The 15318-nt window shown below is 35.5% G+C and overlaps 1 protein-coding gene across 2 annotated transcripts in view; it reads right to left on the reverse strand.

The window, feature by feature from the left end:
• Nucleotides 1-9646, reverse strand: part of ano3 (anoctamin 3) — a 41932-nt gene extending 32286 nt beyond the window's left edge. Inside the window, exon 1 of one of the 2 annotated variants that reach the window (XM_030137155.1) lies at nucleotides 9430-9646. In XM_030137155.1, the coding sequence (XP_029993015.1) occupies nucleotides 9430-9544 (115 nt within the window). In that variant the 5' untranslated portion in view covers nucleotides 9545-9646. The remainder of the gene's footprint in view (nucleotides 1-9429) is intronic. The other variant, XM_030137154.1, reaches the window with a different exon arrangement.
• Nucleotides 9647-15318: the final 5672 nt, after the last annotated feature.

Here is a 15318-nt window from a genome sequence, read left to right on the forward strand (position 1 = left end):
AGCAGCATCATTAAGACCCACTGAATATTCAACCCATATCTTATATTACATTGTTAGTACTCAAGGGACACTAATATCATTTTCCACTCTTGCTTATGTGGTTGCAAATGTGAATAGAAATGATGAATGACCAGAGTGTTTCACCAGATACTGAAAATTATTAAAATATGCAAAGAATGATAAATAACAAACCGATAACATTTTTGCATGGATCTGATTAATCCTCAGTGAAGGTAAAGCTTTGCAATATGATGATTTATGAAAATATGTTTTGTTTATATTAAGTTGTAAATCACACTTTTTACTGCAGTATTCTCATTTTGGCATTTTGCATTTTTCCCACACAGATGCAGAGAAGAAGTGAGGATGAAAGCAACACAAACAAATAAAAATCAGAGTGGACATTGCTCAGAACTGGGTAACTCTGCAGCTAATGGTCATTATTATGTTCGATGAACCTGTCACTTATATTCCTCATTAAATGTTTGATCGATAAAATGTCAGAAAACTGAGAAATGTTAAAGTGAAGGTGATGTCCTCAAATGTCTTGTTACAAAAGATTCCCATTTAAGCAGCTGGCATCAAGGAATTTTAGACTTTTCTCCTTAAAAATCACTTAAACTCATCATTTTCATACCAAAGTTGTCTATTAGGCGATTAGTCGACAGCTAATTTATAAATCATAGCAGCTCTATGTGTGTGAAAGTTATACTCTATGAAAGTTCTACATAGAAAACAAAATAATCAGATATGATGAAGTATGTTTAAGGGTAGTAATATGACATTTTCGATCTAATCTATAGTCATTTTTTATAGGTATCTTCCTGAGACCCAGGAAAATGAAAGTTTTAGCTTTTTTACATTAAACAATTGTCTTTACTGGAAACTGCATTATGCAACAGTTTTTCAGATACATTTTTTAATGGAATGTCCTTTGCAATGGAGAGCATTTTTTAAGTAAAACAGTGAAACTTTTGTCCCCTACTGAGGACAAAAATGCACTGCTGGGTCTTAGGAGGATAAAGACCAAAAGCACATATCAGAGATTCACCTCAAAGGACTTTATAATCTGTACAATATACAATACCCTCTGTCCTCAGATCCTCAGTTGAAGTCAGGAAAAACTCAACACAAAAAAACTTTACAAAAAAAAAAAGATTGGAAATTAATTTGCAGACCAATCAACTGTACTGTGATATATACTGTTACTGTGATATAAAATAGCTGTTAAAATGATAGAAGTTTTGAGCCTTACTGGTTCTCAAGTGAAAGCTCAAACGCTTGAAAGTTTTTTGGCATCAATAGAAAAAAAATCCACTTAATCACCATAGAGTAGATGTTGAGAGTCAGTTTGACAAGAGTCTACAGCTCACCTCCTCGACACCCCTAAACAGCATCAGGTCAGCTGTATTTATACAGAATTTAGCCTTTTGGTTTGGACTGAGATGAGAGAATGTCAGAAGGAAAATGAGTATTTTCACATTCTGACGTTCCTCCCACTGATTTCAGCTCCCACAAGCTCAATAAACTATTATAATGAAAGTAATATAGTCACCACAAGTCATTCCTCTAAGAGATTTTGACCCTAAATCTATGAATGATTATAACCTCTATTTAATTTCTGAATATACTGAGGTGAAAGCCTCATTTGTATCTAGTTGGTATGTGCTGCCCTTTACCATTAGTGGTATTGTAGTTTTCTTACCATTGTTGGTATGTAATTATTATAATGTGAGTTAACAGTTAACTGTTACCCATGATATCACCATCATGAATGTAGTTTGTTTCTATTTTTCACACACATTTTGGTTATATAATGTAAATACTGTCGAATGACTTTATTCTAATTTGGTATAGGCTTATTTTGTTCAATGTCCTGGCTTGAAGTCTAAAGACAGGGGTGAGTATTTAAAACGTTATTATGTGAAGTTATTTGATGATGAGAAATAGGGGTGAGATTAAATAAGTTTTCCCACACCTTTTTGAGTGTAAATGAATGATTTTGGAGCTTTGAACTTGCATGTATTCTGTCAATGCTTGAAATAAATGAATAAATGAATGAGTGAATGAGAAGATTTGGTAGTACAAACACTTAATTCTGGAGGCAGTAAACCTAACAAAAACAGCTTAAAGGAAACATATTCAGTGGTAAAAACATCAAAAATAGGACAAGACAGAAAAACCACTGAAACTAATTAATATATGAATCATTTGAAACAAGAACAATTATTATTAAAATATGGTGAAACAAAAATCTGAATAGCTTTAAGAATACAAATGCCATTTCTGTACATTGTTCTACATGGTGCATAGTAAAACTAAAAAGATTTTCAAAGAACAGTAAAAGAAGGTGGTGTAGAATAAAATCATTTAAGTGTGTTCTATGGAGGCAATATGAAAAGATAAAAATATGGTGATAAAACCTAAAAAAAACATGGAATACTATGATTTAGGCTGTGAAGAGATGTTCTAAAACGCCCATTGACAAATTATCTGTTGACACATTTCACTAAGTTTGCAAGCACCTGACTGTTTATCTCTTCACACACACACACACACACACACACACACACACACACACACACACACACACACACACACACACACACACACAATCTCCAAACAGTGTCTATAAATATTCCTTTGCTCTCGATCTCTGTCTTGAACATCATTTATCCATGAAGGACTTGTGTCTTCCGGTCACTCATCCATCTGATTATCATGAGTTATGAACCAACACTAATCTGAATTACTGTCCAGTGGCTTAGTGTAAGTGACTATAATGACGTACAATATCCTGGAATCAATGAGGGTAGTGTTAATTACAGAAACCAGCTTACTGACTTGACCTGAAACTACATTACGTGTGATTAAAATATAAAGCAACTAATTACAGTTCACACAGATTCAGAATTTGCAGTGACGTAAAATGATTTACCCTCTTGATTCTTGTAACGATAAGTTACGTAAAAACATCCCATTATGTAATAACTTCATTGAACGTTAAAAATTTTTTACCTCATTATGTAATTTTGGAAAAATCAACCACATTTTGTACAAATCTCCCTACATTTTGTTATATATTACAGTAGTTATTACAACATATGGACACTGTACATCTTATTTTTTAATCTACATTAAATTTCCAAATGTTAAACTAGACAGATGTTATAAGCAATTGACCTTGAAGTTAGTTTAAGTAGTAACATAAAAGCAAGACCAGCTTTCTTTCATATAAAGATCTCATGAATATACATCATCTACCTCAGGGAATCTTAAGCTAAAAGCCTCAACTTGACTTACGATGATGACAGTGTTATTAGTATAATGAGACTCTAGAAATGTGCTGGACACAGTAGTGAGCTCACAGTGAAAACTGAAGGAGCGATTCAGCAAGAACACTAAGTGGATGAAGACCTGAGTTGACATTAGTATATAAGGTATGAGTTATGGGTCTCTTATAATCTTCTCTGTTTTGCATTGTACAGATTTTTTTTGTTGTTGATAAAGAAATTTCAAGCATTCATAGTTAATAAAGTAAGTAAAATCATTGTTTGTCAGTATATCGTACATTCAGACATGCACTGAAAGTCATCTTCTGCATTTAACCCATCACACGCTGCTAAATCAAGCAACCAGGAAGCAAATGGGAGGTTAAGTGCCTCGCTCAAGACCACATCAGTCAATAATTTGTCTGTTGCAAGTCGCTTCTCCAAATTTCTGTTACCCTCATTTAATGTAGTTTATTAAATTTCAGATGGTATGTTGTTAAATCACAAAATCTTTGTCTAACATGTTGGGTTTTCTTTAACAAATGGCATATTTGAAGTAGTCTGCAGATTCGAAACCCACTAAAAGTCTTGTTAGACTGTATATATAAAACAATTGTTTTTCACAGAATTATGCAGTTAATGTAAAAATGTTCATCCACAATGAGCTTGACCACAACAATATGATACATATACTGTTCAATATTGGTCTTTTCTGGCGCAAAATGGTGTAAAATGTTCATAATCCTGATTAATTGTAGAGCTATGTGTATTTCCTGACAGTAAACAATACTCTAGTATGTCTTTAAAATGACCTTCCAGTCAGTGTGAGTCATACTGGGATGTATAGAGTAATATTATGTGCTGTGCTGAATATGTGATTCTAATTGGTCAGTGATGATGATCTACAGGCTGTTAATTCTATGTACATAACAGACTGTTGCTATGGTAAGTTTTGATCACACACTTCTTTATAAAAAGCTGTGAAATAAGTAGTATAATATACAGCAAATCAGCCATTAGAGTGAAATTAGGCCCCATGTTGTGATCATCAACCACTACATCCGACATTTGGATTTATTTTTATTAAATGACCAGCTCGCTGCACAATATCGATAAGCTAGAGAGTTAATATAACGCTGTAACAAAATGCACCACATTATTGTAATGAGCATGGCAATATATAACAATTTATTTCCAGCATGGAGACATTTATTGCATATTGCATTCACGTTTGTGGCTTCAAAATGTTACACACTCTTACAAAATGCAGCTGTTTTTACATATTGAAGAGAGAGTTTGGTTCATTTTGTGGATTTAGAACATAAACCCCTGTTGAAAGGATTTTCTGTTTTACCATTTGAATAGAAGATTTATATCAAATGTAATTGGATTTTAGTAACCTGAGGGGAAACCGTGGTGTAGGTGACGTAGTATCAGGCTCCAGACATGCTTGTTTTTGTCTGTCTGTCTGTCACGTGCAGCCAAGCCAGCCGTCTGACCGTGAATACAACTCTGAGCAGATGGCATTACCCGTGGTTGCAACAGTTCAGGACCCTATTATACAATCCTGGCACAGCCTCTGCACGGGTTGCATCATTTGATCAGATTAAACATCTTCTGTCCCTGTCAATCTCCACATTTCCCTGTTCCTTTAACGTCACACTATCTTCTTATGATTCCAGATTGCTTGTGTTTTCTTCTACGTCACTGGATTTTCTGCAAAGCCTCTGCTGTGTCTGCATGCACACAACTCACCAGTGTGTACCTAAGGATTGTACTGTTTCACTGCAGAATTACAAGTATTAGGTTCAACATTGTTCTTCCATAATTCCAACAGGTTCTCTCTTCGTTTGGTTGCTGTGATCAAACTGTACAAGTTTCAGCTTTGGCGGAACTTCAGCCTGTATCGTTCTTATAACCTAGCAACAAAACGAGCACTCACTATTTAAAGACTGTGAAAGTGTTAAAGCTGGAAACTGCCAGATCACACACAAAACAAAGTCTCCTTGCTTCTCGTCTTGTAAACCATTTGTCTTCAAGGCATACTAATTCCAGACAATATGGAACAACAACTGGCTGCTTTACATTCAACGACTGTTTGAAGATGCTGTATATGTGCAACAGTCAGCGCTCCCCCCAAATCTATCTTCAAAATGATATCAGTATCTATAAAACCATCTGTCTACTTGCATAAGAGGACAGGTGGCCTGCTCAGAACTGTGTAACCAAAGGTTTACACACAAACACACACACACTTAAGCGGAATACACACTCACTGTCTGTGCACATATTAAAAAACGGTGGTCTAACAGAGGACAGTACATATAGTCCTTCAGCGACCACTGAACCGACCCACTGACAAACACAAATATATAAGAACATACACACAGTAGCACATAATGCAGTATTAAACTCAGCTGAACTGTTCTTACCTTTAAAAAAATGACTGAAGTTTATTGTTTACACTGCTTTTCTATTGTTCCAGTAGAAATATAAGCAGCACCTTGTTCGATGTACAACACTTTAACACAGGAAGCATCAACTCATTATAATTCCAAATTGAAAGTGTGATTTTTCTTTGTCCTGATTGAAAGTTGAAGAAACCAGATAGTTATTTGTGGAGTTAAACAATTATTGGCCGTAAAATGACAAACCCATTTCTGAATCTAACAGCATAACATTCAATACAACTACAATGGGAAAAGTAAGTAAAGGTACAACAACTAGAGTCACTGTTGTAGGTGTCTTAGCTGTCAAAATACACTGAATAATCTCCAAACACAAAGTAAATTATATCCATAATCTAATAATAAATTACTTATATAATAATTATAGAGACAGGTCAGTCATTTTATCCAATAAATGAATAGGATATTTCACAAATAGTTTCAGCATTAGTAGGTACTACTAGTAAATATCAAGCTTCCACAGTGAAAATACTGCCTTTAAAGAAGAATTGCACTTCATTTTTTACATTTCTTACCAGTGATTGACATTTACTTCTTCATGTCTTCATTACTTTTACTTCATATGTTCTTTTCAACAATAAACTGAGACATGTATGATAGAGTTTAAGTGTTAACATTTTGGGGAGATGGGATGATATGAGCCAATTCAACAAGTTTTTCCTGCTCCAAACTATCTTTTACATCTATTATTATTATCAGCTTTTAAAACTCCACTATCAGTCAACCTTTCAATAATTGGCATGAGAGAATTCTATATCCATTATAATTGTTGTTTTATAGCTCTATAGAGCGAGTAAGGCTATTACTTGAAACACTGCTACTAAAAGTTTTAAGGATGTAACCTTTAAACCACAAAAGTCTGTTTACAAACATGTGCTGCATGTAACACCCATCTATCTCTGCTATTACTATCAAAATAAAGGTATTGAATGACTGAAAGTACATATATAAATACAGAAGTATAGCAGATAACGTCAAGTTTCGTTGAGGTTGTAAATGTGAGTTTATGATTAAACTGCCAACTTATATATAAATCCTAAAAATGTGATGTTTTGAAGTACAAATATATCTGTTTTCTCTTCTCCACAGCTTAAAAGATTAAAATAAAATGAGGAAACCCACCCACAATATATGCACACCTCATGTTAACCCATAAAGACTCAAACATCCACCATCAACCAAAACCATCTACTGATATAAACCGTTTAATCCATGTTGATTCACTAATTTTATCAATACATGTAAATAATTGGTGTAAAATACAGTTTGTCATCTTTTCATGGTCATGAGATATGACCCATTTGGATGTTCAGAGGCTCCGTAGTGAATATGGAAACACTGTCATCTTCTACAACATTAATTCACCAGTAAAACCCATGGAATTTGATAGATGATAGTGGATGGAGACACTAGGTTTATGTTTAATGATACATTTTGATGAAAAAGTCACTTTTTCTTCAGTTTTCTGTTTTTGACATAATAACCCTCAACTTTAATCCGAGCTTTTATGAACATCTAGCCTACATGAGTACATGAGTATATTTAATTTTAGTAAATTAAATATAGGAAAATACCCGATTTTTACTGAAAAAACACAAAATACAGAAGATAATATTACAATAAATGGTGATAAATCACTGAAGAAAGGTTAAAAATGGAGGAAAAAAATCATTTGGGAATAGCCATAAAAGTAACAGTGGGCCCTTAAGGGTTAAATATCACCATATGTCTCTTGAGTAAATCTCTCTGTTCTGTCATTAACTATAATAGTATATCCAAGTGGATTGGCTTCATCAGCAATTTTTAAGATTTCACTGATTACTAATTAAGCAATAATGGCTTAGCTTCAGTAATATTTGCACAGCCTTCCACCTCATCTGCACATCAACACAAATCTCCACTGAGCTATCCAAAGGTGATCCAACACCTCCAGCTCTACATCTTTTAATGCTCTCATAAGGCGTTGCTGATTGTATTTCAGGAAGTGCAGTCTTTTCTGAATACTGCTCAGCAGGACTTTGAGCCAAAATTTATCCCATTTGGTTTCAGTTTAATGGTGCATTTAGCAGTCCCTGAAATATTGATTCAAGAGGGCCCTAAAGTCAGATTCGCACTAAAACTGGTGTCTTAAAACCTAAGTTTCATGTCCTTTGGGCTGGATTTAAGTACCACGTAGCTCAAGGTGCGATATTTACAACAGTTATGATTTTCTATGATAAAAAGAATACACAAAGACACGATTAGTTTCTGAAGTAAAATTCTTATGCTTAGAAATCCACAGTGTAATACAAGTAGCTTACTAGATGGGGACATAAATAAGAAGCCCTAGAGTGAACATAAAGGTCCTACTTCCTAATTTGCCTCCTTTTTATGTTTAGTTCCTGTTTGTTCTCATTCATCACCAGTGAAATGAGCGACAGCAGATCTAAAAACCTCTTTAGCAGAGCGTCTCTCAGACACACTCAGCCCAGCATCCTCTCTTCAGAAGCAGAGAAACAAACCCTTTCATCCTTTTCAGCCACACAAATAAACACTGCACTCACGAGCCTGTCAGCATAATGTCATGAACTGTCTTTACCACTAGTTTCTAAATTTAGAAAAACAATTCTTGAATAATTTACACAAAGTGTTTAAGAGGCTCTAATATTTTGTAAAAACCTAAGAAAAAACACCCTGCTTTGGCTCTGAAATCAATACTGGGCAATGGTGAGGGCTGCAATTTAGCTGTGCTGCAGGACTTAAATTAATGACTTCCCAGCTATTTACTTGTAGGTGTTGAGAACAAGTTTGTGATGAGAAGGTTTGTAAATGACTCGGTTTTTCTCTGCTGTTGCTAAAAATAAAGGCATGAGCTATGGAGTTCGTGACTTGCTGTCTATTGCTTTCTCAATAATGTGTTAAATGAAGATGCATTTTCCCTTTGACTGCATCACAGGAACTTGCAATAGCCTCTGTTTTTTTTTTTATTTTTACTTTAAAACCACAAATCCTGGGTGCAGCTGTTTCTGATAAGTGAGGAGCATCATTTCAACTTTGACACAAACTCAGGGTGAAAGTGACTAATTCTTGCAATACATATGTTAATGTTAATCCCCAGCTGCTTTTGTACTGTGGACTAAAAGCAGATGTGCTAAAGATGATACACAGACTTGTCTGAGTGTGCTTCATATCACTCCAAGTTCAGTCGTTACTAAAAAAAGGACTGCCTGAATTATAAAGAAGGTCATGTCTGTTCTCTGTGCTGCATTCTGCCACCATCCTCTATTTTAGACAAATAAATATAACTATATTCGAATATATCTGACAATGATATTTAATATTTCAGAATTAGAGCAGTTTCTCATATCCTGGTTATATTGTATGCATTTATGACGCACAGAGGTATATATATATATATTTATGGTGCAGTTAGATCTCTATAGTCTGTTATTGTACAGCTACTATGGTCAACGGACATAAAGTAGAAGATGAAATATCAAAGCGCTCAAGGTTGAGAAGCAGCCTTCATCCCTAGAGGAGGAGGAGGATGCTCAAAGACCTCCAACTCTGCGTCACTCTCACAATAAGTACAGTCCGATACCCCTGAGTACCTTTCCACATCACAAACTACTCAACAAGAGGAGAAAAGTCGCTATTCTTCTTCTCACTCAGTCAGAACTGGACGTGACATTGTCATGTTTGTCACCAACCTTTCTGCTGCTTGAAGGACTGGATGGAGCCCGAGTGGTGCACCATTGCGACGTTCACTTGGTTTCCAGCGTTAATTAAATTCCGTATTTCGAAAAGCCAAATTGCAGAATACATGGGAAACTATGGTAGGGTTGCGTAGGTGTTTTCGCAGCTCCCATCCTGCAAAGCGATATCACGGCCGATGCGCAAACCCCCAGCAACACCTGTCTAAGCTCCGCATGCTCCCACCCCCCCTCCGCTCCCCATCAGCCACCATCCACGGCTGTTGTCATGGTGACGGGCGGTAGGGGAGGTCCTGAGGATGGACATCCCGCTCCGTCCTGATTTACTGACTCAAAATAAGCTGTGGGAAATTACCAGGAGGAGCGCATCTCAAATGGACCGACAAGGGCATGTATTGATTCGTTCATCAATCTTTTCCTTTTACTCAGGTTGAGAGACGTGGGTCCGATGGAGCCACGGATGGAAGAGGTTTTACATGAGGGGTGTCAAACATGCGGCCCGGGGGCCAAAACCAGCCCGCCAAAGGGTCCAATCCGGCCCGCGGGATGAATTAGTGAAATAGAAAAATTACACTTTAGATATTAACAATCAAGGATGTCAAAATAAATTTAGTTCAATTCCATCTAAAGTGGGTCAGACCAGCAAAATACTATCATAATAAAGTATAAATAACAAAAACCACATATTTTTCCTCTTTGTTTTAGTGTAAAAAAGTAAAATTACACAAAAATGTTAACATTTACAGACTACCCTTTTACAAAAAATGTGAAAAATCTGAACAAATATGAACAACCTGAAATGTCTTAAGAGATTTAAGAGTAATTTTACCAATATTCTGTCTGTTATTAAAAGTTTTGTGCATTTGTAGATCCACTGTGATCTGTTTGTTGTAATGAACATGTAAAAATGAGAAGCTGAGGCCAAATAGTGGAATAAATTGTTAAAATTGCACTTTTTTTCTTAATAAATTTCATTTTGGTCATGGTTCATGTTTTTCCATATTTTTTTTAAAAGATAGTTTGTAGATGTAGAAATTTTGATAATATAATCTTACTTTTGTCACTCTAAAACATAGAAATTAGAGATACAAATTTTGGAATTGATGTTATTTATGTTTTAATGATCCGGCCCAATGCAGGTCATATTGGGCTTTATGCGGCCCCTGAACTAACATGAGTTTGACACCCCTGCTTTACATCCACAGATAGGCTACTGCACAGGTGTCAAACATGTGGCCCAGGGGCCAAACCTGGCCCACCAGAGGTTCTAATATGGCCCGTGAGATGAATTTACAAAGTGCAAAATGCAAAAATTACCCTGTAGATATTAACAGTCAAGGGCATCAAACTCTAAAATAATAGCATAATAACCTAGAAATAATGACTCCAAATGTTCCTCTTGGTCTAATGTGAGAAAAATAATATGATATTACCCAGATAGCAAATATATTGGCAGTATTATGGCATACATTTAGCATTTTTGGCTTTCTTTTGGCATTATGAAAACCTTTAGGCTTAACTGTGGTATGATTAAGGTTATCCATAATAGACATGGAGGCACCAGCAATATATGGCTGAGTTCTGGCATATGTCTGGTTAACCAAAAGACTGGGCAAAGAGCGGGATCAAGTATAGGGATGGTATGGCATGTTTATGGCAAGCCAGAAGATTGACTAAAGAGTGGCAACATCTTATTCTATATATGGATGTGTTTTGGTTGTGTTTTGGCATATTTCTGTAAAGCCAAAACACTGCGCAAAGAGCAGGAATTTCTACCCAGAAGAAAACCCCACTTCATTTTAAAAGCAGAATCAACACAAATTTTGGGTGAATTTTGGCCTCCTTTTGGCATCTCTTTGGGTCAGTTTTGGCTACTTTTTGGCTGGATTATGGGGATTTGGGGCTTTTCTGGGACAATAATGGCTATATTTTGGAAGTCCGTTAGTTTTAGGTGAATTTCGGCTTCCTTCTGGTTTGATTTTGGCTTGCCTATTTTGGGCCATTTAAGGCCCATACATCCGCCCAGAACTTTGCCAAAAAGGCATGCCAGTTTTGGGCCAGATTTAAGCCATAATGATTTTGCTGTCTGGGTATGCCTCTAAATAATGGCAACACCAGTTTTTTTCTCTTTGACTTATTGCAAAGAATATTAAATTGAATGATATCCTTTAACAATAAAATGTCAATAATCTGAACAAATATGAACAACCCGGAATATCTAAAGAAAAATAAGTGCAATTTTAACAATATTCTGCCTGTTATGTGCCGTGGTAGATCTGATCTGTAATGCACAAGTATAAATCACAAGTTGAGGCATAATATTGATAAAACTGTACTTATTTTTCTTCAGAAATTTCAGTTTTTTTTCCAGTTATTCACATCTTTTTTGTTTTGGATAGAAATACTTTCATCATTTAATGTTATTTTTTGCACTAAAAAAATTGGAGTTGTCATTATTTATAGGCTATTGTACTATTATTTTACTGGTTCGGCCCACTGGAGATCAAATTGGGCTGAATATGGCCCCTGAAAGAAAATGAGTTTGACACCCCTGGGCTACTGTGAGTGACCCAACAGTATCACAGCACAATTAAAATACAATATACCCAGAAAAAAATGACAAAAATGTGCAGCCTTGTTGTGCTCCATGAAGCAGTACCAACAAAACCTTACATGTTAGTAGAATTATAACACACACAGTCTAATATCTTTGCATTGAGCTGTGATGTTTGGAGGGATGAAAACATTTCAAGCCAGTTTAACCCACAAAGACCCAGGGCTAATTTTATGTCAGTTCACAAATACATTTTTCTCTCTATTTAACCTTTCTTAAGTGATTTACCACCATTTATTATTATATTATCCTCTGTATTTTGCAATTTTCACTGTGAATCATGTATTTTCCTATATTTCATTTCCTATGCTTAATTTAGATGCTGATGAAAACGCAGAGTAAATACAAAGGTTATTGTATCAAAACAGAAAACTGAAGAAAAGTAACTTTTACAGCAAATATATCAGTAACTGAACATAAACCAAGTGTCTCCATCCACTGTCATTTATTAAACACCATGGGTTTTACTGGTGAATCAGTGTTGTAGAGAATGACAGTGTTTCCATGTTCACTACGGAGCCTCTGAACGTCGAAATGGGTCATATTTGATGACCATGAAAGGATGACAAACTGTATTTTACACCAATTATTTACATGTATTGATAGTATTAGTGGATCAACAGTGATTAAACATTAACATAAATAGATGGTTTTGTTCACTGGTTGATGTTTGGGTCTTTATAGGTTAAAAATGGCTCAATGGCTCAACCCATGAAGACCCAAACAGCTACCGGCGACCTCAACCATCTACCGATCTAAACTGTTTAATCCATGTTGATCCACAAATCCTATCAATCCATGTAAATAATTGGTGTAAAATACAGTTATTCATCTTTTCATGGTCATCAGATATGACCCATTTGGACATTCAGAGGCTCCGTAGTTACCATGGAAACACCGTCATCTTCTACAACATTGATTCACCAGTAAAACCGATGGGGGTGGATCAGTGACAGTGGATGGACACACTGGGTTTATGTTCAGTTAATGACCAATTTTGCTGAAAAAGTCACTCTTTCTTCAGTTTCTCTGTTTTTGATTAAAAAAATAAATTAATTAATAAAAAAAAAACCCTTTGGATTTATTCTTAGCTTTTATGAACATTTACATGATTAGTGAATTAAACATAGGAAAATACTTGATTTACACTTAAAAATGCAAAATACAGAGTATAATATTGTAATAAATGGTGATAAAGAAAGGTTAAAAAGAGAGAAAAAAAATCATTTAGGGACTGCCACAAAACGAGCACTAGGTCTTTATGGGTTAAAACAGCACAACAACACATGACACATAAAAACTGGTAGGCCTGGTAATCTCCACTTGACAAACTGTTGATTTTGTTGGCAGCCACAGCTAATTTTGCATAAGAAACAAGATGAGATAAAATGGACTTTATCAATCCCACAACAGGGAAATTCACTGGTTAAAGCAGATAAACTGCAGGGCAAAGAAATATCCAAATACATTGAACAGTGCTTATTTGTCTTTTTCCTGGTGTGAGACATTTATTCTGTTAGAAGTGTTTAAAAGCCGGAGGCCTGTGAGAAATACTCCAAACAATCAATACTATGGGTTACTACTACAGCACTCCCAGCTCATCTCAGCTGACACTGCTGCTGTGGTGGCAGCAAGAGACAAGCAAATGTTTTATCTGTCATTAAAAGCAAAAAGGCTGCAGTATCATTTAACAGCCCAGTGCTAAAACCAGCAGTGCACTTATTTGTAGGGCAGACCTGACTTTAAAACTTCCTCTTGGTTTTTATAGATGCAGGGCAACAATGAGAAAACAGTTCAATTAAAAAGAGTAATGCATTAAAAATCACAATGCATTTATCTGCTTTACTGACAGTCCATTTTAAATCCATTATCAATGATGATGATGATGATGATGATGAGACCTTTTTCACTGTGTTGATGTTATCAGTTGTTTATTGTGCTTCACAGATCATAGAAAATGGAATAGGAGGCATATAATAAATCAAAACTGTATTGTAACACCAAAACCTGCAGCTAAGAACGCCGTACATCCACAGCTGTGTCCTTATCACACTGTCTATGGAGCTTTAATCACGACATTAAGCAAATAAAGATCTTGTCATGGTGTATCTACAAGGTCATTAGTCTCAATGTCAACCAGCATTCCTCCAATCAGGATCTGAAACCTCCATGAGTGAACCCTCTGTGATGTTCATGCTGTTTGTGTGTGAGCAGACACAGAGCTGGGGGCTGTGATGTGGTCAGGCTTCACCCGGTCACAATAACACTGTGTGCAGCTTGTTTGTGGTCTCACTCTTTAAATATCAATCTCTGTCTGTGATTGTATTCTTAGGAGTAGTCTGGCATCTGTCGTAGATGTAAATACCATCTGCTTTCTTGCTGCTCAGCACGCCTCTCCTCCTCCCACTGCTCGGAGGTTTATTGAAGACTGGTGGCAGGGCTGTGCGTGCCAACCCCTAGAACAAGTCATTGAACTCACAAAATGTATGTCTTCCACTGGGCTGATGAATAAATAAATAACCAACGCTTATATGGTCATTCCCATTTAAAATGTTATCTTTTGCATTCCTGCCTGTTAGTTTAGAGATGTAGGTCAGATGACAGCGCTGCAGAGGGAGCAGGGATTTAAGAAAATAAAATACTGCCACCCTGTGGTCTATATGGTGACAAACACAGCAATAATTACAAGTTACAAAAGGTTTTTGCATCATTCATTTCTACCATGTATGTCAATAATCATACATAACAACACATACATGCATCAGGCTGTTAAAATGATAATAATAATTGCGTCTTGCATTTAATTTGCATCAAAAGAATGACCATGAACTTTAAACATGTGTACAGTATATGTACATGGGCCTGGCAAAGCCAAAATGAACATCAGGGTCAATTTATTTTTTCTCTAAAACAATATTTTTGATTACTCAGCATGAAATACATATATCTAAAACTGTGTTTATTTAATTTGTACCTGAATTACAACTGGATATATCAGAAAAATGTAAATTCTATGAAAATAGAATACAGTGTAAATGAAGAACAGTAAAGGTTGTAAATGAATGTATACAGCATAAATTTAGAAAATAATTGGCAATGTGTAAATAAATGTTCAAAATATATGCCTGTGTCTAATATGATATTTCATAATAATCAAATACTGTAATGATTCGGAATGATATTTATTATTAAAAAAAAAAAAAACAGCTGAAAGATGTGTATCAAATATAGTAATGAAACACATGTCGCCAAAGACTGATAATTTTATCAGT

Source organism: Sphaeramia orbicularis, chromosome 6 (assembly GCF_902148855.1).
Source record: "Sphaeramia orbicularis chromosome 6, fSphaOr1.1, whole genome shotgun sequence".
Lineage (NCBI taxonomy): Eukaryota > Metazoa > Chordata > Actinopteri > Kurtiformes > Apogonidae > Sphaeramia > Sphaeramia orbicularis.